The sequence below is a fragment of the Canis lupus genome, unplaced genomic scaffold, assembly GCF_011100685.1.
Source record: "Canis lupus familiaris isolate Mischka breed German Shepherd unplaced genomic scaffold, alternate assembly UU_Cfam_GSD_1.0 chrUn_S1829H2026, whole genome shotgun sequence".
NCBI classification, from domain to species: domain Eukaryota; kingdom Metazoa; phylum Chordata; class Mammalia; order Carnivora; family Canidae; genus Canis; species Canis lupus.
Window position 1 is genome coordinate 1 of NW_023330688.1, and position 26,462 is coordinate 26,462.

Sequence of the window (26,462 nt, forward strand, 5' to 3'; positions counted from 1 at the left end):
TCCTTAGGAGTCAATGTGTGTTGCTGCTTATTTAAATAGAGTTCATTCGGAGCCCCAGGAGTGCCAATGTACTCCCGACGCGTTCCAGATGCCTCCTTCCTGAGCCACCAGGAGGGCTAGACACCTAAGCAGGGACCCTCAGGTGACTTAATTTGGTTCGCCAGTGCCTACTCAATCAAAGACCTGGGTTTTCCTTCTTGAAGAAACTCATGGAAAGGGCATATTTCTTATAGGTTCACATACTACTTTGTACAAAAAAATGTCCTTGGTGCAGCTTATGCCAAGTTAGTATGAAGATTGTTCTTGAGTATTGCATGAAGGCTACGAAGTTCGAATGGCAAGTCATGGGTGTGAAAGCTTTAATTTATCTACCTCATTTATTTTTTACTTTTGTAGCCATAGTGTCTATTTTCCTATTTTATGACCCTGGCTTAAACCTGAGTTGATGTGTGGTGGGAGCAGCTGGACATTGAAGATATTTTCATGATTCTTTTTTTTAACTCGAGCCCCCCCCCCCCACCTTTTGTATATGTAATGATGAAGCATGCTCTGATGGTTGAACAAGGAAGGAGAAAGAAAGACCTTAATTTCCGAGTGGAGAATCTCTTTCTTTGTGGAAAAGTAGATCAAGACTGTTAACAAATGTTGGTCTGTGTTATTGTGCCTGACTTTAGGATCCAAATTTTTTTTTTTGCCACGTTTTGCTTTTCCTTCTGGAATTGTGAGTTGAGAACACAATGCTAGTACCTGTTTACACTGTGAAGTGGATATTGTTACAGAGAACACACCAGAGCCTTTCTCCCTGTTAAGCAAATCATGCCCGTGTGAATGTATGACCTGTGGAGAAACCCCTGTAGGTTTTACCTGCTGATACTGTCTGTCTTGGAGAATAAATTTTGGATGTTTTTTTTTCTTTCCCCCACAAAAAAAGAGCAAAATCATGTGATAATCATCTTTCTCTAACCGACTTATTTTGCTTAGCATAATAACTTCTAGTTCCAACAACACTGTGGCAAATACTAAGATTCCACTTTTTGATGTCTGAGTAATATTCCATAGTGTATATATATACACTGTGTTGCTTTCAAAACCCCTGCTCAGGCTGCTTCACCGCCTGTGAAGGAATTCCATCTCACTCAACTCCACCCAGCAAACATCCCTTTGGGAGATACTCATTTTTCCTTCTCTTCAACACTCTCCTGTCTATTCCTTGGGACCAAGGTCTCCCACTTTTGTACTCAGAGGCTTTTTCCTGATGCTTCCATTATGAGTGATGACATGATTTGTGACATTAAAAATACTTGTGTCTCTCAGACAGGACATCTTAAGTTCTTGAATTAAGGGTATGGTTTATTCCTTATGGAGCCTAGAATATGGCCAGTGTCCAATATACATTAGCAGAGCTGTTTCTGGCTTTCTATGAATGCCTCTTTTCTTGTCTATAAAGTACACCTGCTGTGGGGCTCAGAATGGAGATATGACATACAGCCTGTGATGTATCCTAAGGGACTTGAGGAAAATTGCCATGGCTTCAGGCAGGTTTACCCTTACATTACAGATCACTACAATGTCAACTATTTTGTGTTATGCAACCGATGAATTAATGAACACTACATCTGAAACTAATGATGTCCTGTATGCTGGCTAATTGAACTAAAATAGGAAATGAATGAAGTAAAATATGAATAAGCTTGACAAGTACTGTTTAGTGCTTGTATTGTTCCTATATTCATACCAAATGGAATAGGTGGGGGCAGTAGAAAGCATTTGAATTGCCATCAACATGGAGGTTACAGACTAGGAGCCAAAAATTGCTTCAGAAGGACTGCCATGGGGTAACATACCGACAATTATGGAAAAAAAGGCAAGTCATCTTTCTTTTCTTTTTTTTTTGCAAGTCATCTTTCATTCATAGTGGCCTACAGACCAGAATTTAGAATTTCTTTTTTTAAGATTTTAATCATTTATTCACAAGAGACACACACAGAGAGGCAGAGACACAGGCAGAGGGAGAAGCAGGCTCCATGTAGGGAGCCGGACATGGTACTCGATCCCGGGACTCCAGGATCATGCCCTGGGCCAAAGGCCATGCTAAACCGCTGAGCCACCCAGGGATTCCCCCAGAAGTTAACATTTAGAAATATTTGGATATGACAGACAAAAGCAGCAATATGAAAGAAAACTGAAATCAAATGAAGTAATGATCAGTGTCTTGGTGCCTTCCCCTTCAACAGTTTTCAAAGGAAGAGCATCAGTTCCAGAGAAAATGCCACCTCTCCCACTTAGTTCCACCAGAAGCTTAGAGCAGTTGACAGATACTATAAGAATAAAGTACCACCACTAAACATGTCACTGTCTATATTCGCAAATGTGAGCAAAACCAAGGAGGATGTCCTGCTGCATTAAGACAGGTCATCCATGGGTGGCTCAGTGGTTTAGCGCCTGCCTTTGGCTCAGGGTGTGATCCTGGAGGCCTGGATCAAGTCCCACATAAGGCTCCCTGCATGGGGCCTGCTTCTCCCTCTGCCTGGGTCTCTGCCTCTCTCTCTCTCTCTCTCTCTCTCTCTGAGTCTCCCATGAATAAATAAATAAATCTTAAAAAAAGAGGTCATCTCAGGGCAGCCCAAGTGGCTCAGCAGTTTAGCACTGCCTTCAGCCCGGGGCCTGATCCTGGGGACCCAGGATCGAATCCCGCATTGGGCTCCCTGCATAGAGCCTACTTCTCCCTCTGCCTGTGTCTCTGCAGCTCTGTGTGTGTGTCTCTCATGAATAAATAAATAAAATATTTAAAAAGAGAGAGAGGTCATCCCAAACTAATCAAGAAGTCAAGAAGCCCCAGACAGATATGAGGCATTTCTCTGACATGTCCATCCCTTCCTTCACCATGAACTCTACTAGGTCATTATTAAGACATTAAGAACACAGAGACTGAGGTCAAATGGAAGTTCTTTTCTGTGCCTGTAAAAATAGTGAAATTTCGGAGACCTTCTTCAGAACTTTTCTGCTCCTTGACTTTCAGAATTGTACAAATATAACATTACACCCATCCTGCTCTAAATGTGAGGTAACAGAGGATCAGGGAAAAATTGGCTAATCTACCCAGGATCACACAACTTGTTAAGAGCAAAACTTGATGCGTGTGCCTGCAAGACTTGGTTCATTTCCTCTTTGCTTCCCTCCCTGACAAAGAGATCTTCTATCCCTGGAGATGCTGAGCTTGAACACAAAGATCTTTCTCATAGAAATGCATAGTTCTGGAATCCTGTGGAAGAACTTGGAAATGTCTTTCTGATAGGAAAAATATTACATATAGGAGTTGTTTTAGGCACAGATAACTAATGGAGAGAGATTTACTTTTCAAAAATGCATGATACTGTAAAAATACCAAAGAGTGCAGAAATAAAAGATGAGGCCAGGAGAGGTGATCTACAAAAATGTAGGTCTCCTGACATATTCAGTTACATGGAAAATAATCAAATATCAATCTTGCCCTCCTGTCCTATATTTACTTGGGAATAGATTCCCAAGCTGCTGTTCTTCAAAGGAGTTGTACCAAGTTCTGGATCTTATAAAGCCCAAAGAACTCATGGATACTTATTCTGACTTGTGTATTCTGCACAGAAGAATAAAAAATCTTCCTTCTCTTTCCTCCTTACATTCTTTATCACACTCAGATCTCTTACCAGCAACAGACAGCTCCTGAGATGCCTCTGTTGACCCTTGAGGATGAAATAGAGGCCAATCTCTTGACCCTTCAGCAAGACACTACAGAAGTCTAGCTGTAGGGTCAGATGTTCTCTTAATGAACCAACCAGTTATGGGCAACTCAGAGTACAAATTAGCAGGAACTTGGTACTAAAAAAGGGGGAGCCTCCAAGACACTTACAATATAAGTGTATAATATAAAAAATTATATTTCTTACAGTATAAGAAAAGGTTTACAATGAAAATAAGAACTGCCTTGCAGAGAAAAAAGACCAATAAGCTATACACATTAACAGCCCTGGTCCCATAGTTCAAGCCACAAGGGGATTTTTTAAACATTTAATCTAGACTCCAATATCCAAATAGGTAATACGTAAACAGTTATACTTAGATATGTGTTATAAACAAGATTGCAATAATGAAATATGGAAACCACTATAGAAATTAATAGTTTAACACATACCTTAAACATTAAAAAGAATACACAGAATTTATTAGTAAAAGACTATATTCACAATAAAAATGTAAACTAAACAGAATAAATAAATATCCAGGACCAAAAGAATAAGTAAATGCTTGCTATCTAAAAGCAAATTTTGTAGTAGAATATCTACCAAGACAGGGTTGCTTGGCTGGCTCAGTCGGTTAAGCATCAGATTCTTGACTCTTGATTTCAGCTCAGGTCATGGTCTTATGGTCCTGGGATCAAGTCTCACATCAGCTCTGTGCTCAGAGGGGTGTCTGCTGGAGATTCTCTCTCCCTCTCCTTCTGCCCCTGCATGCTTGCTTTCTCTCAAATAAACAAATAAATCTTTAGATAATGATAATAATAATATTAAAAGAATATCCACCAAGAAAATCAAGGAATAATCTTTTCTATTCTGGATGCACAGGCCACTTTTAAATATTATTTGCATTAGGTTTTCAAAACAAAGAGAAATTGATTTTCCTCCTGCCCAGGAAGGACTCAATTCAAATGTGTTTTTTCATCCTTTCTTAGAAATGCATATAGTTAGAAATGAAAGCAAAGGAAGAGATAACTTCCTGTAAAGAAGAAAGTAAGTATTATAGCAATTTCTCAAAGAAATAAAATAAAAGTCAATGAATTATCAGTAAGGTGCTCAAAAAAGATAATTATCTGTCAGAATTCTAAAGTTAATGAAAAGTCCTTTAAAAACAGAATTAAATACATTTTCATTTAAGAACAAACATAATGCTTTCTACAGAAAAGCATTATCTTCAGATAAATGATAGTGATCCCAGGTACAGGAAGCCTAAAGAATCAGGAAAGGAGAAAGAAAACAAAACATACAAAGCAAATTTTCAGGTGGTTAAAAAATAAGCAAGTAGTGTATAGCAATGCTAATTTTATAAAAAGTCACGTATGGCATATAAACACATACATGCACTAATATATATAGGCAGAGCTAACTAATGGAGAAAGTATATTATACATATATAGAGAGATAAATTATATTATATATAATTATATATTTAAATACATATATTTATATATTTAATTTATATATTTAGATACATATATTTATATTTAAATACATATATTTAAATAAACTAATACACTAGTATCATAGTACACAAGCCATAAAGGTAAAAATTAGTTAAATCCCGAAGACACATGAAATACTAGTTCATTCTTGACATTAGTCTTAAGTAAGTCAAGGTTGTAAGTTTTCCTTTTTGAATATTACTTTAAATATAAATGAATTAAACTCCCAAACCTAAAGACATAGAATGGCAGCATGGATTAAAAATTTTAAACAAAGCTGCAAACAAAAGAATCATGATCTAATTACATAATGTCTACAAGAGACTCCCATTGTATCTAAGATACACATAGATGAAAAGTTAAAGGAAGAAAAAATATGCCATGCAAATAGGCACCAAAGAGAGCTAGGGTGGCTATTTTAATATCAGACAAAATAGGGCATTAAGTCCAAAACTGTTCCAATGACAAACAAGGACAGTGTATATTGTTAAAGAATCTATACAGTAAGAAGATACTGGTACTTAAAATCATATACATGACAAATATTAGAACTCCCATATGTATGAAGCAAACACTGACAAAATCAAAGGGAGAAAGGAAATAGTTCTACAATAATTGATGCAAATATCAATATCTACTTTCAATGATGGGTAAAATAACCAGATAGGCCAGATAGAAGATCTGTATAGAAATAAAGTGACTTAAAAAAAAGAAATAAAGTGACTTAAAAGGTAGCATATCAGTTAGTCCTTGTGGATAATTCAGTAAACTCCACCCAACAACAACATAAAAATCAAGTGCAATGTGAAACATTCTCAAAAAGACCATGTGTTTGGCTACAAAAAAATTCTTAGTAAATCTAAAAAGATTGAAATCATACAATGTATCATTTCTGTTCACAATGGAATAAAGGTAGAAATCAATGACAGAAATCTATGACCAATGAAAACTGGAAAGTATGCAAATGTGCGGAAATAAACAACATCTCTTAAACAGTCAACAATAAAAGAAAAACACAAGAAAAATTAGAAAATACCTCAGGATAAATGAAAACAAAAATACAGTATTCTGAAACCTGTGGAAAGCAGTGAAAGCAGTGCTAAGAGGGAAGTTCTTATATGTAAACACATAAAAAGAAATCTTGTCTAAATATAATAACTCAACTTTACACCTTATAAATTAGTAAAGGAAGAGCAACCTGAACCTAAAGATAGAAGAATGAAGAAAGTAAAGATTAGAGAAAAATAGAGTATGGAAAAAATATAGAAAATATCTTAGAAAGTTAGTTCTTTGAAGATAAAAACAAAATAGGCAAAATTTTGGCTGCATTGCCTATGGAGAAAAAAGAGTAAAGTTAGAAGTGAAAGTGGGGATATGATTAGTGAAGTGATGGAAATATAAAAAGTATGGAAGGAGCCTCGGTGTCCATTGAAAGATGATGGATAAAGAAGATGTGGTTTAGGTATACAATGGAATATTCCTCAGCCACTAGAAACGACAAATACCCACCATTTGCTTCAATGTGGATGAAACTGGAAGGTATTATGCTGAGTGAAGTAAGTCAATCGGAGAAGACAAACAGTGTATGTTCTCATTCATTTGGGGAATATAAATAATAGTGAAAGGGAATAGAAGGGAAGGGAGAAGAAATGTGTGGGAAACATCAGAAAGGGAGACAGAACATAAAGACTCCTAACTCTGGGAAATGAACTAGGGGTGATGGAAGGGGAGGAGGGCGGGGGGTGGGGGGGTGAATGGGTGGACGGGCACTGAGGGGACCACTTGACGGGATGAGCACTGGGTGTTATTTTCTGAATGTTGGTAAATGAAACACCAATAAAAATAAAATTTATTAAAAAAAGGAAAATAAAAGTATTCTAAGCTGCTTTGAATATTTGTATGTTAACAAATTAGATAACTTAGATGAAATGGACAATGATAGAAACACCACAATCCACCATAAACTAAGTGAAGGAAAAGAAACCTAACAAATGAATAACTAGTAGGAGATTGAATGGTTTTGTTTGACTGTTTCTTTTGCTCTGCAGAAGCTTTTTAGCTTAAGTCCCAATAGATAAAGGGCTGGTATCCAAGATCTATAAAGACTTTATTAAAATCAACAGCAAACAAACAAACAATCCAATCATGAAATGGGCAAAAGACATGAACAGAAATTTCACCAAGAAGACATAGACGTGGCCAACAAGCACATGAGACAATGCTCCACTTCACTGGCCATCAAGGAAATACAGATCAAAACTACAATGAGATCCCACCTCACACCGGTGAGAATGGGGAACATTAACAAGGCAGGAAACCACAAATGTTGGAGAGAATGTGGAGAAAGGGGGACCCTCCTGCACTGTTGGTGGGAATGTGAACTGGGGCAGCCACTCTGGAAAACTGTGTGGAGGTTCCTCAAGGAGTTAACAATGGATCTGCCCTACGATCCAGTAATTGCACTGCTGGAAATTTACCCCAAAGATACAGATGCAGGGAAACGCCGGGACACTTGCAACGGGATGTTTATAGCAGCAACATCCACAATAGCCACTCTGTGGACGGAACCTCGGTGTCCATCGACAGATGAATGGATCAAGAAGCTGTGGTCTCTTTACATAATGGAATACTCCTCAGCCATTAGAAACGACAAATACCCACCATTTACTTTGCCATGGATGATGGAACTGGAGGGTACTATGCTGAGTGAAAGAAGTCAGTCGGAGAAAGACAATCATTATATGGTCTCATTCATACGGAGAATATAAAAATTAGTGAAAGGGACTATAGGGGAAAGGAGAGAAAATAAGTGGGAATATCAGAAAGGGTGATAGAACATGAGAATCTCCTAACTCTGGGAAACGAACAAGGGGTAGTGCAAGGGGAGGTGGGCAGGGGGACCAAGTGACTGGGTGACAGGCACTAAGGGGGGCACTTGATGTGATGAGCACTGGGTGTCATACTATATGCTGCAAATAGAACTCCAATTAAATATATATATATGCAATAAAATTCAAAATGTGCACTTTCAAGTATAAAAGAGAGAGAGAGAGAGAGAGATTGAATTGGTAATCAAAAATCCCCAACAAAGGAAAGTCCTAAACAAGATGGCTCCACTTGTGAATTCTACCAAATATTTAAAGGAGAATTAACAACAGTACTCCTCAAACAATCTCTAAGTATTGAAATGTAGGAAATACTTCCTAACTCATTGTATAAGGCTAGCAGTACCCTGATACCAAAGCCTAACAGAGACACTACAAGAAAAGAAAGTATAGACCAAGATGCCTTATAAACATTGATATAAAAATCTTCAACAAAGTACAAGCACAATTAATTCAAAAGCATACTGAAAGGATTATACACCACCACGGCCAACCAGGATTCTATTACTCGAATGCAAGCATTGTTCAACATCGGCAAAGCAATCAATGTAGTAGAGTGCATGAATAAAATCACAATAAGCAGAGATCTCAATTGATGCAGAGAAAGCATCTATAAGGTTCACCAGCTTTCTTAACCAAAAGCCTTCAATAAACTACTAATAAAAAGAAATTTCCTCAGCATATTAATCAAAATCATATTAATCATTTTAATCAATAAAAATCTACAGCTAACATCAGACTCAAGGTTGAGAAACTGGAAGGTTTTTTTTAAGGTACAAAGCAAAGAGGTCAGAGTTCATTACTTCTATTTCACTTAGTAGTGAAAGTACTACTCTGAGCAATTAATCAAGAAAAAGCATCCAAATCTGAAAAGAAGTAAAATTATCAATCTCTCTATACAAGTCACTTGATCATATATATAGAAAACCCTAAACGGTACACATACACACAGACTGCTAACGAAACTTTTTTTCCAAATTGCAACCTGCAAAATTGACACACAAAAAGCAGTAGCATTTCTAAACAATAAAAGTGAACACCAATAAGTATAAATTAAGAACCAGTTCAATCATGGAGACACTGATCATGTGTGGGACATAAACGAAGAATACTGATCTATAGGGTCAGGTCAATTCATCTCCAAAATGATGGGCAATACGTTTTTAAAAGGGATTTTTGGGGAGTGTTGGACCAGAAAATTTTTTTAATACAACAGACTCAGCTGACAATTAGGTGGGGAAGACAAGAATCTGAAGTGGGATCATCAATTATATTTTTATGAACTAAATCAACCTGAATTTGACCAAATAAAATAATCATCTGCTGAAAAATAAAGGCTAAAAACAGAATAGAAAAGTGTCAAATGACAAGTCCACTGGCCAATTTGCATGCACCAAGGTTGGACCTGTTTCTTCCTCAATTCAAGGGTCTGTGGGGATTTCCTCTTTCCCTATACAATCCACCAGGGGGTCCGATGGACAGTTTGAGATGCTATGAACTCTGACCTCCGTGGGCTTAGCGGAGCAGAATGTCCTCCTTGGTGTAGTGACCTCAGCCAGTCAAGCCCAGGCCTTCCTGGAGCACACAGCTCGCCTATGTCCCAGGACGAGAACCCTGCCCCTGTGGGACAGCATTGGCAGTGACACAATGGTCATTCCCAGGTCTCCAGCCTGCCAGCTTTCACACTGGAAAGACAGCACGGGTTCTCCTGGTCCCTGGCACTCAGACCCGGCCAGGGTATTGCCAGTGGGGATGGAGGGCTGTGCATTGGCCCCAAAAGAACACTTTTACCACCTATTTCTCTGTCCTCTGTCCTCTACCTGACATCCATTCCTGCATATGTCACCCTTGGGAAATGTCTCCATCTTGTAGTATCTACCTGGGGATTTCTCTCATCCTTTCTGTGGTACCCCTTCGATTCAGTCCTGGAGATGTTTGTCAAGTCGAATGCCTTGGACACACATGCAGATGACAGGCCATACAAGGCATGACAGGATGCTGTTGATGCACTTTTGACATCAGGGAGGAGCACACAAAGGTCCTGCCTTACATCGATGCTTCCTCCATTGGACCGGCTCTTCCATCCGCTCTGCTCATGAGGACAGTCACGAAGGACAGTCACCTGTTCTTCTCTGAGGATGGTATGGGCTCCAGAGGTGCCCGCCAATGACCTTCACACGCCAACCGGCCCACCATTCCCACACATACAAGGTATAAGGCAACTTCATGGGCACCAAGGGAAAAATGGGTGCAAAGACCGCGCCACTCAACTGCACTGGTCAGAGTGGAAGTGGAGCCCCGCCGCCCCCAGGAGGCCCGTGGAGCCCAGCGAGTCCCCACAGGGCACAGCACGGGGAAGCAGTGCACACTCACCCTCACATAATCACAAGATTCTGTGTCTTCCTTCCAGGTGCGCTTCTGCCCCTCCCGGGGTCTCCTGGGGAACCTGTGGAGCAGGGCCTTCCTCTGCTCGGCTACTTGCCTGCACAGAAATCAAAGCATTGAGAGGAGAAGGAACTCCCTTCCCCGTCTTCCAGCCAGACGCCAGCCCTGGGTTTGGGCCAACATGGTCCTTTCCCTCGTCAGCCATTCTACGCCCACCTCTGCCCCCACCCTGACTACAGTGACCCACCAGGTCGTCCAGGCAGTTTCTAACATGCAGGGCCTGTGACAGGGTCTGCCTTGGCATGTGCCAAGCTCCACACACTCACTGGTGTAGGGTCACTTGTCCAGCCACAAACCCCACACCAAATCAGCAAGGACAGCACCATCACCCAAATGTGGACCCTGTTAGCCTGGGGGCTCCTCTGCCTGCCTCGCCTAGCCTGGCTCTGCCCGCACGCCGCACTGCACACACTGGATGCACACGGATGCGGGGTCTGTCGTATCAGCCCTGGCATTCGGTTCAGCAAGCCCCATTCCACACCTTCATCTCTCTACCTTCTCCCTCTCAGCTTGGTTCAACAGCCCAGCCTGGTCCCGCTGGTCCCGCTCACTCCACGGCTCCACTTTCTCTTTCAGCCTCCTGGAGCCCAAGGCCACGGGAACGAGGGTCGGACCCCAGTGTTTTTTGGGACATCTGGTGCTTGATGCCTTGTATTCAAAGGCTTCACAGTCCCTGCAGTTTACCTGGTGGAGGAAGGGGGAGGGGTCAGGGCATCCACTCAAATGCCAGGGAACTTGCCAAGCACACGAATGTGAGGCCACCCTCAGGGAGTGGCACATGGGAGGAGGACAGGGGACATCGTATCTGGCTAGTGAGGTGCCAGCATAGTGAAGACCTCTGGATGCTTCCTCCCCCAGCCCGTGGAAGGGAGGGGAGGGGAGGTGGGATTGCAGGTGTCAAGTTGAAGACAGGGGGAAACATCATTAAGATTTGGGACAAACACAAGCCTGGATCTGATCCTATGGTGCCTGAGGCTGATGCTCAGCTCTGAGCCTCTGAGTGTGTAGCCTGCTGGGATTCCAGCCGATGTCAGGATGGACAACTGAGTCCGGACGACGATCAGCCAGGACACTAGCCTGTCTCAAGACTCCTGGCAGAGCTCCTGCTTCAAAACCCATGCCAGCCTCCCCACTTACCCTGGGATCCTCCTCCTCCGGTCTGGGAACTCTGAGGGCCAGTCCTGCTGTCTGTGGCCTCTTGCCTTTCTGGGCTCTCAAGGGTCTGTCAGGCCCAAGCTGAGCCTGATGGGCCACCATCTTTCCCACGTCCTGAAGGGACAAGTCAGTGGGTGTCTGGGATGGGATTCAGGTAGCCTGAGGGAAAAGAAACAAGGGAGTCCTATTCACCATGACCCAGGCCTGTTCCCTGTACCATCCTCCCAAGGGGGCATTAGCGAGTGTCAGGACATTCATGGCAAACACACATTTCCCTCTGTCACTTCTCTTTCCTCCTTCCTGCCTACACTCTCCTGGCCAAGCCACATCCCTGCCTTGAGGAAGGCCAACCATAAGCAAGGTTGTTGAGTCTGCCTAGAAGGACTCTTGCCAACACTATCATTAAGTCTGTCCAAATCTCCTGTGGAAGCAAAACCAGGGATGGGACCTCTCCCGATTGAGGTCCAGAGGGACCTCTGAGATCCACCATGAAGGACTCAAAGGGCACAAGCTTCAGGAAAGGGGGCTTCCCTCTCTAATCTCTGAATGCCCCAGGTGACACCCCAGGAAGCCATGGTTAAGTCCAAACTCACTTGGGAAAATACATTCTCCTCTACTCGATGGGAAGCTGCCCATATGAGCTTATGAACACGTCCATTCCATGTGTTCTTGGCAGTGCCCCCAATTAACTGCCATCCAGAATTTGGGATATGAATTTCTTTTCACCTTGTGTAACCAGCTAATTTTTCTATTGAAAAAAATATAAGTTACTTACAGGAGAGAGTGTGTGTGAGTGTGTATAAGGAGAGTGATCACCTGAGCTGTAGGAAGGACAGAGGGAGAGGCAGACACTCCATGGGCAGGAACCCACTGAGGGCCTGGATTCATCTCCAGAGCCTGAGATCATGACCCAACACAAGTCAGACCCTGAAACAATGGAGCTGCCCAGGTGCCCTGATCCTGTATCTTCTCTAGGTCTGCAGTGTTCACTGAGACATTTACGGGCCTTCTGTCCCTGCTCATCCACCACCCCCACACCGATGTGACACCTGTGGCCCTATTCTATTGGCATTGGAACCTCCAGGTGTCCAGGGCTTTCACAGCCGTGCCTTGGCTAGGTCTCTGTTCTCAGGACATGTTAGACCAGAAAGAGTCTTTAACCCCCAGAGGAAGGGCTGATCCCTCCATCATTTCCTCATTGTCCCATTTCTTGGTCAGGGAAGGTAGGACCAGTGGTCTGGAAACTCATGTGAAGTGCAATTGTGTTCCTCCCGTCTGTCAGGAGAGGCTGAGAAAGGTCCTGGACAGACTCCACTGCAAGAGACTGTGTGTCCCATGGAGGAGAGGGATGGTCAGGAATGGCCACTTCTGTTCCTCCCTGACTTTTATACTGCCCCAAGGTCATGTGATGATTCACCCACTTGAAAGACATCCATCTAATCCTTTTGGCTGCAGCAGGGATTGAGCCAATCAGCAGCTGCAAGGAGGCTAATGATGCCCTCATGAGAACGATTTCAATTACTGTGTGTGTGCCTGGGTGTGTGTGTATGTCTCTGAATGGAGATGTCAGTCCATGAGGATTTGGTGGATACCAAAATCTCTGCAAGTGAAAATAAATATATTGGTGTATTTCAGCATGGGAATTAACCTCAGGACTCATGTTTCCTGAACTATTGGTATTTTACCAACACTTCTGCTCAATTTAGAGCTAATGGCAATAAAAATGGCATCGAAGTTTGAGGATATTCATGATGTAACATCCTGTTTTGTTAATTAAAACTTTCTGTTAAAAACTGAAATATCATAAAGAGCATCCTACACAAGTTTTTTATTGGACTCCATGGATACAGAATCAATATGCTATAACATGGTGGCTTTGGAGAGGACGCATTTATTCTCTTAGTGTCCAGGGATGACAAGAGCATCAAGAATTCAGCAGGGCCCCAGGGTTTGTGAAGCCTAGTCACTGACCAAGGCCTGGTAAAATGTTCCTGTTTCTCTTGGCCTCTGTTGAGTAAAGAAGACAAATGGACTTAGGTTTCCACCTTTTCTGAGACTTCTCCAATTTCCTAAACTTCATTATTCTTGTAGTTCTATCCTGCACAAGGATGCCTCTTCTTCCAATGCAAAGGATCGTGGTCACAGGTAGGAATATATTGTCATGTCGACTCAAAAATCTTTCAGCAGACACTACCAATTCTGTAGGCGGAATTGGCCCTAATGACACGTTCACACCACAAGCTAACCCAGTGCCCTCCTCCCTGCATCTACAACTGCCAAGCCCATAATGTAGAAAAAGGCACAAGCCTACTGAATCATACGCCAACTGAATCAAGAGAATATAAAGGACGTTGGTGTAGAATTCCCTGAGGAACAGTTAAAATTAGGCATATAAACACTGCATTTAGGATATAGACTCTTGTAGGAAAGGGAGTTACAAAGCAATGTTTCCAAAAATCACAAAACCAGCCAGAGGATTTCTCTTGTGGTGGACCCAGGCCACACCTAGGCAGAAAATGATATTCATCAAAACCTTCATAATCTTTGTAGATTGGAATCCTAGTCGAGACAGATGGAAGTGTAGAAGCAAAGCAATGGACACCATATTCCAAAATAATTGGTTACAGCTACAAACATTCTGGCTGGTGAGGAGAACGTGTTCCTATGTGATACCTGAGCTCCTTTGGGAGAGTGATCTTCCCTGTCCTAGAGGACTAACATCTAACACTCCTGGGCTCGCTTGAGGTTACTCAAAAAGGAAAAGGACATTCATTAAGATTTCCACTGAAAATAGAAACTCAACAAATTCTGTTCAGAAATGGGCAGGGGCAGTTAGGGAGGTTGAGAAAGATTTAAAGGTGCTGTCTGTTGTGGGAGGCATGATTAGGAGGTGGGCTGACCTGAATGGTCTCTATCAGAAAGGGACCACACCCAAATCCCTTAACCCAATCAAGCGATTAGAACATATTAGAGGATTCTGTGCCTAATACGAGGGCTGAGTAAGCCATAAAAGATGGACGTGAGGGTCACTCTGCCATTTGGGACTGACTCAGTGAGAGAAGCATCCCCCTGGGATCTGAGGCTCCTGGTTGAATTTATCTTGTGGCAACTGTTTCTGGAGACATGGATGCTGCCTACCTCCATGGCTCAGAGGAGTCTCAGTTCAACAAATCTCCCAAACTCTAATCATGTGGTCAAAGAGAGGTGGTGCTGAAGTCCACGGAGGACCCTCTCTGCCTGAGAGGACATCCCCTGCATCAAAAGCACTCTCCTCCCTGACTGATCCTTTGGCTCCCGCATCAGCAGGGCTCCCTCCCACCAAGATGCCTCTGAGTTGGAAGAGCCTTTCCCAGGTGGGAGCTGGGCCTCAGAACATGGGGGACACTTGCTATGTGAATGCAACCCTACAGTGTCTGACCTACACAGAGCCCCTCGCCAGCTACATGCTGTCCCAGAAGCACAGAACAACCTATAGGAAGCAGACATCCTGCATGCTGTGCACTCTGCAGGCTCACATGACCCGGGTTCTCTGCCATCCTGGACGTGTGCTCCGGCCCCCGCCACTCCTGCTCACCGCCTCCCACAGACACAAGCAGGAAGATGCCCATGAGTAGTTAATGTTCATTCTGGATGCAATGCAGCAAGCATGCTTGCCTGAGGACAAGCCCTCAGACCCTCAGCAACCCCAGGACAGCACCCTCATCCGGCAAATCTTTGGGGGGTACTGGAGGTCTCAAATCCAGTGTCTCCAGTGCCAAGGCATTTCCAGCACTCTGGAACCTTACCTGGACATCAGCCTGCACATCGGTGTTGCTCAGAGTGTCAGCCAAGCTTTGGAGCAGTTGGTGAAGCCCGAAATGCTCGAAGGTGAAAATGCCTACCATTGTAGTAAGTGTCTAGGGAAGGTGCCTGCGTCCAAGGTGTTGACTTTGCACACTTCCCCAAAGGTCCTCGTCCTGGTCTTGAAACGATTCTCAGACTTCACAGGCAACAAAATGACTAAGGAGGTGCAATATTCTGAGTGCCTTGACATGCAACACTACGTGTCTGAGCAGAGGGCAGGACCCTTGGTTTATGTGCTCTATGCCGTGCTGGTGCATGCTGAGAGGAGTCGCCACAGTGGGCATTATTTCTGTTTCGTAAAGGCAGGAAATGGCCAGTGGTATAAATTGGATGAGGCTAAGGTCAGCGCCTGTGATGTGACTTGTGCACTGCGCCAATCTGCCTTTGTCCTCTTTTACATGCAGAAGACCGATCTGGAAAGACACCTTGTGAGAGAGTCAGTCGAGGGAGGAATCGCATCTCCCGAGGCAGACCCCACGGTCGTGGGTGAGGCCTCATGAGAGCCAGCAGCGGATCCCTCTGTGAACCTTCCTGATTTGGAGGAGCGTGGGGAAGAGACCTCAAGGCAACAAATCGCATTAGACCAGCGGAGATGCCTCCAGGAACGCAACCGACCTAAGCCTGAGCTTCATGAGAGGAGAAGAGAAATCGCTCTTCCTGAGAACGCAGTCATCCTTCACCACTCCAAATACAGACCTGAGATGCCGAAGAATCATCCTCAACAGACCGTCGACCTGCTCAACACTGCAGCTGGGATGATCCCACCTCAGGTGGCCGGGGACGTGGCCAAAGTCCCGCATGTGCCAGGGAGAGCCAGACCTACCAAGAGGACAAGTAAGAAGGGACACAGGACTGGGGAAGCAGTCCAGGGATGTGTCTAGTAACTTTGTTGCACATGGGCACACACACACCCACACCCACAACGTCACTCACTCATGGAACCCAAACACAGTCCCATACTGGAAATATTTTGTGTTATATGAAGTGTGTGTTCTGTAGGTATGGAAGAACCATCCATCCGGGTGTGTTCATGGGATACGATCTTCAACTGAAACTAGAGGACATTGATATTTAAACCTGGTTTATTGTCATGATCTTATATTGGGATAGTGTGGATTTCATATGGGGTCTATCCAGGAACCTGCCTCTCCTTCAGCCTTGGGGAGAGTGGGGGCCACTTGCAGGTGAGAAGCAGTGAGCAGTCAGGATTGAGGGTGGATATGATGCTGAGGACCTGGAGTTGAAATGAGTATGTTTGACCCTCTGGTCATGCTCCCCGCTTCCCATTCCTTCTCTTCTATTTATATTGAAAGAATATTTGTCTGAACGGAAGTGTGCATGGGTTCTTGCTAGCGATGTGTTTTGGTCATTGCTTGGAAATTGTAAGAAGGGAATTAAATGCTTATTTTGGGGGAGATAACTGCATCCAGCCTGATTGAACCACGGCGATTATATTATGTTCCCTTCACTCTCTAACATTAAGACTGAAGAGAAGCAAACTGACAAGGACTCTTATTCTAAAGGGAAATGCCCAGCCTCCCACCGAACATAAGTTTTTAGGAATATTTTGCCGCTATCTGCTATGTGGCATCTCCTGACACAGAAGAAGTGGACTCTGGATTTCAGACCAGTTCAAATTCAAATTTGGACCTGGGTGGATACCTCAGGAAAACAGTGCCAAGTTCATGAATCTAGCAAAATGATTTTTGAGGTCAAGTTATAGGTGCTCTGTATTATCGTTTTATTTCTTACAGAAGAGATTGACAAATTCATTGTAGAATGGAAATCATTGCATGACCACCAAATGCCTCTGAGTGTGACCATAGATGTGCAGTTGTAACATCTCATCATAATGTATTTTCACTCTATATTCAAACTTGGACATGCCACCCTTACTGGAGAGTAAGGGACAATAGGATCTGTGCAGAAGAAATCACTCTTTTCTGTAGATTTTCATGTATCAAAGGCAGATTAGAGATATAAAGTGTCAGGGTTTCTTTCATGTGTGGGAATTGTGTTTCTTTTGACCAATACAGTTTATTGTGTCGTAAAGAGTGAGGGAACCTGTGTGCATGTCTTGCTGAGAGCTCCCTAAGAAGACCTGCAGGTATCCCCATCCTCTGATGACTGTCATAGGGAATGAGACAGCTCATGGACTCGGGGACTTGTCCTCCACAGCAGAGGACCCTGAGGAGGTGTCTGTTTTAATGAGGACATGTCCCCCTCCTGGACTGATGTGGTGAACCAGCAATTTCTCCACTGAACTGGATGGAAATGGTCAAGTCCACAATGTGATGGGTGTCATGCTTTTGGGCGCCTACACATACACTCCTTCCACTACACAGATACTGCAGTTTTTCTTTAGGTAAATCTTTGGGACTCTCAAAGGGTGCTTACCAATCCAGAATGTCAAGTTTGTCTTATTGAAATACATTTTCTAACGAATGGAGGGAAATCATCCTGGCAATTTGTAAATTGGTTGTAAACAGAAATTAACAAGTTAACCTGAAATTGTTTTATAAATCCCTGAATTTCTGATTTAGAAAAATATCCCATCCAGAGTTCTGAAAATTACACCATGTTTTCTCCTAGAAGACATTTTCTGTACTTGTTGATATTATTTTTCTGAAATTGTTATGGGGAATATTGTACCTACTTTGTTCATTTTTTTTCTAAAATGCTATTAGGAAGTTGAGTGTTTTTGTATTCTTTTTTTTTTAATTTTTATTTATGATAGTCAGAGAGAGAGAGAGAGAGAGAGGCAGAGACATAGGCAGAGGGAGAAGCAGGCTCCATGCACTGGGAGCCCGACATGGGATTCGATCCCGGGTCTCCAGGATCGCGGCCTGGGCCAAAGGCAGGCGCTAAACCACTGCGCCACCCAGGTATCCCTGTTTTTGTATTCTTAATAAAAGATTCCCACGTATGATTTAGTGTGTATGCTTTTACTCCTCAGTATTTCAGAACTTTGAAATAGTTATTTATTTCCAGGCTGGCTCCTCACAGAGGCTTCTTTGTCTGTTTACCCTGAGCGGAATTCCCACAGCCACCTCTAGGTCACCTGCAGCTCAAATTCATATTGTCCCTCTATGGGAATGTCTCACTCCTACTCACTGGCTCAATATAGGGGCAGCGCCAGCAGCCATTTAAGAGGAAATGCAATGGGACATAGGGACATTATTCTTCAGGGTCTCTTCAGTTATGAGGACTCTGACCAGGAAGAAGGGCGTGTGAGAAATTAGGGGGGGGAGTAGATTTGAACCAGGAGCACCCCATCTCTGGCCAAGGCTAGCAGAGACCCCTAGGAGGGATGACATGGAGATGGTTGGATAGCACACTGTGGGGACTGTGGAGGCTGGACAGTCAGCAGATGAATTATCTGGGTAGGTGTCTGGAGGTCAATGCTCATCCTGTCCAGGTATGCAATAGTTATTCGAGGGGTATCTCTCTCTATCAAGATCTATTAGTCATGAGGACATACCGAAGAATCTGCATAGCCTCCCACAGAACAGATTCCCCAGTCCTTTCCTGGGAACACGGAATTGCCAATCCTGGATGGAATTCTAGGTAGACCTCCTACCTGTTTCCAGGTTACAATATGTTGAGTCCTGGCTCCATCAACCTGTGGCAAGATGTCAGGCTGGAAATGTTTTCACAATAGGGATCTGGGCTGAAACTGGGTTTTGGGGACAGCCCCAAGGCTAGATTCCATGGTGGTACGTGGAGGTTTAACCTGGGAGGCCACATCCAATCAATAATCTGTGAGCCTGACAACAAGGGTAGGTTCCTGGCCAGGGTGGGTGAATGTAAGCTGAAGAATTACCTGACTTCCCTTCATGAGCTTTTGTGTTGTCCAGCAGGAGAAAACAAAGTCAGGACTTTTGACAGGAGATATCCCAGGGCATGTGTGCCTCGTGGCAGGTTTGAGCTCATGCAGGAGACTTGTGGAAACAGCTTCTAGGTTTATGTATACAATGGAATATTCCTCAGCCATTAGAAACGACAAATACCCACCATTTGCTTCGATGTGGATGGAACTGGGGGTATTATACTGAGTGAAATAAGTCAATCGGAGAAGGACAAACATTATATGGTCTCATTCATTTGGGGACTATAAAAAATAGTGAAAGGGAATAAAGGGGAAAGGAGGAAAAAATGAGTGGGAAATATCAAGGAGGGAGACAGAACATGAGAGACTCCTAACTCATGGAAACGGACTAGGGGTGGTGGAAGGGGAGGTGGGTGGGAGGTGGGGGTGACTGGGTGATGGGCACTGAAGGGGGGCACTTGATGGGATGAGCACTGGGTGTTATTCTATATGTTGGCAAATTGAACACCAATGAAAAATAAATTTATTAAAAAAATGAAACATAGTATAAATATTAAATATTCCAAAAAAAAAAAAAAAAAAAAGGAAACAGCTTCTAGGGAGATTGCCTCCTCACATGGGAAATGCATCATCCCATTACCATCTGCTCTAATAGAAGATACTGCAGATGGACCACATCTTACCTCTGCCTCTCCACTTGTTGGTCAGCAACCGCAGTAAAGGCATGGAGATAAGAACAATCCATTGCCCAGTGATATTATTAAAAGTGCTCATTTTAATGGGAAAAGAAACCCAACTGAGTGGTGATAAGGGAACATAAAATACATGAGCCTCCTGTTACCAGAGGGTGAGATGAGAAGGTTTCAATACAGTGTTTTAGTTTCTTTAGAAGAAGCCATTGCAGTTGTTCTTCTGGCAGTGGACAGAGCTAATCCTGTCTTTAAAATTTTTGGTGATAGTGTGTGTGATGCACAACTTGGAAATGTATGGAATCAATACATTGTGTTGCATTAGGGATTTTTCCATTTGGAGACATCTAAGTAAATCAGTTCCATGTGGCGGCTCTAGCAAGTTGGGTCTCACATGCCAGTGATCATACAGAAGCAAAGAATCGAAGGAAAGATGGTACCTGCAGACTCCATAAGCAAGGAAGGGAACTCAGGGAGAGAATGGAATTTTAAGAAATCCCTCACAGAGTAAGAGCATGGGAGTGAAGACACTCTGGTTACAGAGAAGTGAGACAGTAGTGGATAAGGAGAAGCACCACCACCACGAAGGATTCAGACGCTGCCAATTCCTTCCAATGTGGCTGATTTCGCACTTGAAGTGTCCTAGATAATGTCTGGTAGAGCACCTTGCTGTCCTATGCTTCTTAACTGCAAATGAAAAATAATGCCAAACACGTTGGTCTTAGGAATGTGGGAGGGAGCCCAGAACCCAGCAGCATGGCCACTGGGGAGTCTCCTTGAGAATCTCTCTCCCTCTATTTTTCAGCCCCCACTTTCCTGGTACTCTGTGGTTTCTCTCTGGTCTCTCCCTGTCTCAAATAAATAAATAAATAAATAAATAAATAAATAAATAATAAATAAATAAATAAATCTATCTATCTTAAACAAGAAACAAACAATGAAACATGTTTGCATCTTTGCATATATGTTCCCACATCCAAGTCGATTAGATCCGTGGAGCCCAGTGTTAGTATTTCAGGGTGTGGGAAGCACTGAAGTCCTTTGGACTTTGCTACACTGACCTCCTCTCTCATGTACGACTTTCCAAATCAGGGACATTGTCAAGACTTTTTCAACAATGTGGTTTACTTTTGGGGTCTGCCATGCACAGTCTGGGTCCCTGCTCAGTGAGAAGCTCCATCTCACTCTCCAACTGGCACAGATCTATCGCCATAGGTTTCTATCTCAATCAGACTAATGAATAAATAAAATGTCAAATAAAACCCTGATATTTTCTCTACAAAATTCAAAGTGTCACATTATTTTCTAATAACTGTGATATGTGCATGTTATAATCCATTCTGAAAGGAAGTAATTGAAACCTTAAATGCATGCATATTGACCAAAGTTTAAAACACCATGAGAACAATTGCCCAAATAATAAGAATCTGCATAATCATGCAAATTTACCTTTCAACAATGGATTTAGTCAATCTAGCCCCTAAGATATATAATTGTAACAGAGCATCCATTAGTTAACCTCAAAACCCACATTCATTCAGTCGAGAATGTCTTTCTGAGGTGTCAACCAAGGACCAAAATTGGACTGGAAGTGATCTGAAATCCCGTGTCCACCTCTTCTTTGTTAGGAGATTGTCACACAGATGGACAATAGTAAAGTGTTCTGGACAGGTTAGAGTTGCTGGGATATGGAGCAATTCCCTGAGGGAGAAGGGTCCTTGCCAGTCATCTTCTCTTCAGTCAAAGGTGGGGGTGGATTGTGAAGGGACCGTGATGTAATCAATACTATCTAATGAGGCAGGATGCATTTAACTCCTGAAATATAAGCATTCCATTCCTCTTTGCATTTCCAAAAATTATCAAGCATTTCCATATTTATAGGTTGACTTCTCAATATATATTTTGTGCACATAATTTCCTGAAAAGAGGTGTGTTGCCATCCAAGGCTGTAGGTCATCGGCTTACATGGTAGTTTGTCATTTCTCTGTGTGGGTGCCCTGGGTTTTCAAATTGGTGCTGGTTGTATATTACCAAACGCATTGCTACCAAGACTCCACCCATGCTTATTTGGACAAATAGTCTTTCCATATAAAGAGAAGATAAGCAATGGGATGAGGGATGCATGAGGACACGGTCAGACATGCTCACACCGACTCCAGGTCCTCAGCATCATTTCCACACTCAGTGCTGGCTGCTCACTTCTTCTAATCCTTTCACCTGCAACTTGCCCCTTTTTTCCCCAAGGCTGAGGGAGGGGAGGTTTCACCCAATGTGCTTTAAACTGTCCCTGAATGCATCTATTATTAATGTTTGCTATGAACCTAGATATTAAAATCCTCTAACAATGTGTCTATGTACATAATAAACTCAAAATATCTTCCACACAATAGTCGATCTTTCATAGTAACTTACAGTAGACATTAGGCATTTTCTATGTATCAACTCCCCGAGCAACCTTTTAAAATTGATTATTGTCATCTCAAGAATAAATGTATTTTATAATTGAGTGGAGTTAACTATGTAAAACAATAACAAAATACATTTAGAAAAGAAATATTATAGAGAAGAGGCTAGCTGTTAGAAGATAGGGGCCCCCATATCATCTCATCACTGGAACTTAGGTAGATACCTATCAAATCATGATGAATGCCCATGAATCCAAGCTCTCCGGTAAGATAAGAATTGCTGGAATGCTACAAGTAGGAAAGCAACTACTTCCTTTTTTTGAGTTCAATTTGCCAACATATAGTTTAACACCCTGTGCTCATCCCATCAAGTGCCCCTCTCAGTGCCCGACAGTCACCTCAACCCCACTGCCACCTCCCCTTCCACTATCTGTGTCCTCCATTGGGGACCAAGGCTGCCCCTCCCTCCCTGAGGGGACTGGGAAAAGGTCGCGTGGATGGAACTGGCTACAGACATGGAGATGTGATGGGGGTGAGGGTGGGCATTGACAGCCCAGATGGGAGGCATTCAGGCCTCGTTCCTGAAACCCAGCCTGTGGGCTGTGTGGATAAATAAAGATGACTTTCCAGCGTCAGTCTGACCTTTCCGTTGTGGAGTCTCACATTTTTCTGCCGGCACGCCCTGGTTCAAGTCCTTCATTTGGGAATCCCTGCATGGCCCAGCGGTTTAGCACTTGCCCTCGGCCCAGGGCGTGATCCTGGAGTCCCAGGGTCTATCCCCATATTGGGCTCCCTCCAGGGAGCCTGCTTCTCCCCCTGCCCCTGTCTCTCCCTGTCTCTCTCTGTGTCTCTCATGACTCAATATAGAAAATCTTTCAAAAGTATGTAGTGTTCATCTGAAGTGCATACTTCCCACTGAGTTCTTTATTTCAGTGACTCTAGTTTTCATTCTGGGGTTGGTTTTGTTGTTTGTTTGTTTTGGCATCTGTTCTTCAGTATATTGTACTTTTTAATAGAATTTCAAGGTTTTGTTCTATGCCTTTAATTACATGAAAGTGTTAGTGGAGTGTTTGTGTAAATATGCCCTTTTTTATAGCTGTTGACCATCCCTCACATGGATTGTTTGCTCGTGTGTTTTCTAATTTTGGATTGTGAACTCATCTTCAGCAGGGCTCTCCTTGTGACCTGGACCATGGTGGTGGTCCTACAGCATGATAGATTTTGTATCTAACATCTCAGAGGTAACACTGACATAAAACCAGTTTCATTCTTGGCTGTGGATTTCTATATCACACAGTTCACATTTTGGACTCAAAACCAGGGCAAGCGGTAGGCACGGATTTCTCTGATTTTGTTTTAAGATTTTATTTATTTCCCCACGAGAGACACACAGAGAGGCAGTGACACAGGGAGAGGGAGAAGCTGACTCCTTGCAGGGAGGGAGCCCGATGCAGGACTCAATCCCAGGTCCCCAGGATCAACTCCTGATCCACACAGGTGTTGAGCCTCCCAGACATCCCAGGCACAGGATTTTAACATCTCAAGGGAAATTTTTGTTAACTCAGATCCCAGTAAGAGACCTTTCCAATTCTTTGTGATGATAGTTGTTTTGTCCCAGATAAGCAGCAAAACCCAAGCCCCTAGCCAAATTTAATAATCTGCACACCACCCCATCCTAGACTGCCATTAACATCACCTCGAGTGCTTATTATCTCACCTTATTTTTTACAGCTGGACATTTCCTTTTCATTATCTAGGATTGGCTGCACCATAATTTGCCTAAATCCTCATTTTTGTGCATTAAGGTTGTCTCACATATTTCTCTAACTCTCATAAAAAATATCACCATGAATAGTCTTACAGGTATTGAGAATTATGGGTGTTGTTTTGTATCTTCTTCATTGCATGAAATTGTTTTTTCAGCAGCATTCATCAACATCAGAAAGTCAAATTGTTGGAATCTCTCATACTGGGGATTTTCCTCCCAGGAAAGCAGAATAAAAAGATCTGGCAAGAGAGCATAGACTATGGTAAGAAATTCAATGAAATTATGAATCATAGATTCTGAAGTGGGTGAGGAGAGAAATCAAGATAACAGGAATCAGAATTAATCAGAAGAAAGTAAGAGTCAGTGGTTGTAGGCCCCAGTGAAGTAGGAACAATTCAGTGATTACCATGTAAGTTCAGGAAGTAGTAGTCAGAAAATGCAATGTATGAGACAAGATTTCAGGGGTGGGATAATTCTTGGGTCCTGGAAAAAACCAGGTAGGCCACAAGCAGCTGAAGTCGAATGGATGGGTGAATATTATTGATAAAGAAATCAAAGGAGAAGCCAAAGCATTGAACCTACATGGACACTGTGGATTCAATGGGATCATCTACATGGATAAAGACATCACTCAAGATGAAGGACTGAAGGGGTCCCTGGGTTGCTCAGTGTATTGAGCATCTGCCTTTGCTCCAGATCATGATCCTGGAGTCCTGGTATCTAGCCCCATGTCAGACTCCACAAGTAGTGGGAAATCTGCTTCTACTTCTCCCTGTGCCCCTACCCCAGCTGCTGCTGCTTCTCCTTCTCATTCTTTTCTTCTTCTTCTTCTTCTTCTTCTTCTTCTTCTTCTTCTTCTTCTTCTTCTTCTTCTTTCCGGCGTCTTCGTCTTCTTCTTCTCTCTCTCTCTCTCTCTCCCTAACTTTCTCAAATGAATAAAAAATTTTTTTAAAAATGATGATGGACTCAAGACTAAGACTTTGAGATAAGTGCAAATTATTCACAGAAAATAAAAGGTATCCATATCAGAAGTGTCAGGGAAATGGTGAGTAGCAAAGTTTCTATGGGACAAGAGATTTTCTAATTGGAGGACAGGAAAAGTGGTATGAAGGAGTCAGAAGAAAACAAGGAAAATACTCTACATCCCCACCTCAAAGAACTGTAGAGTCTGGGAGGAACGGTCCCTATTTAAGACATATGCAAAGGAAGCAGTATTTTCATGGAAAATCCAGGTTACAGTTAAAGCCAGGAGATTCAAGAAACAGGAAATCAAGAAACCGTCTAAGGAAACAGGAAGTTTTCCAGGCATGCAGCTGGACCACTTAAGGAATGCAATGGATGGTTGGGTGAAGTACGCAAGGATATGGATATTGGGCCAAGGAAGCACAATCAGAATATGATGGGGATAAGAGTACAGGAGAGAATACAGGACCAAAGGGGCCGATGATTTGGGTGATGGTCAAAAAATGCAAGAATAATAAACAGAGAGAACTGCTACATCAGACAAGGGGAAGGGCAAGGACACAAGAGTCTCCTAACTCACCTGACATGCAGTTGGGCATCTCAGGTAGTGAGCCAGGAAGGAAGCCCAAATGTAGGTACTGAGCACTTGGGAGCTGTTGGCCTCAGTCCTATTTCTGGCTACAGGGGAGGGTCAGGCAACACACCAAGGGACCCCAGGAACCAAGAAGAAAGCTACACCGTCAAGTCCTGTTCTAAATCATCCCCACAAGATCCTGTCCAGAAACATGGGAGAGGGTCAGCTGACAGTACTCTGTGCATGCTGTGCACCGTCCCACAGGCCTGCCTGCGACACCCCAAGTTTTGGCTCAAGTGTCAGTCACACCGGTTTGGAACCCACTGCCTGCCTATCTACTTCCCTGTCTGGCCTACAGTATCCTTGCGGGAAAAATAGACATAATATCACTGACCACTCCATGTTCATGGAGGGACCTAAGTGATGCACAAGGGCTTTGGAGAGTGTAGTAAGTTAACCAGCTGGAGGCATGCACGTCCCACTTTGCCCACACCTGCTTCAGATCCATTCTCTTGGTGCGCAGCCCCTGACTGCAGCACAGCCCTTTCACTGATCTTTGCCTAGTAAGGGGCAAAACTACAGGTTATCCCAAGGCCTAGGGACTCCTGTGATATTTCTTCTGTCTGCTATTTCCTGGGGTCACTCTCCAACCTCGCACCCGGGGCCCTGTCCCTGGCTGGTGAGCCCACTGACA

General features: G+C 43.3%; 1 protein-coding gene across 1 annotated transcript; it reads right to left on the reverse strand.

Annotated features, from left to right (window-relative positions):
* Positions 1-10,175: 10,175 nt before the first annotated feature.
* LOC119878691 (protein FAM90A1-like) lies at positions 10,176-11,824 on the reverse strand. The gene is made up of 3 exons (XM_038589275.1): positions 11,680-11,824; positions 11,038-11,226; positions 10,176-10,579 (listed from the first exon to the last, which is right to left on the reverse strand). The coding sequence occupies exons 1-3, from the start codon at positions 11,797-11,799 to the stop codon at positions 10,481-10,483; spliced, it is 408 nt and encodes a 135-aa protein (XP_038445203.1). The 5' UTR covers positions 11,800-11,824; the 3' UTR covers positions 10,176-10,480.
* Positions 11,825-26,462: the final 14,638 nt, after the last annotated feature.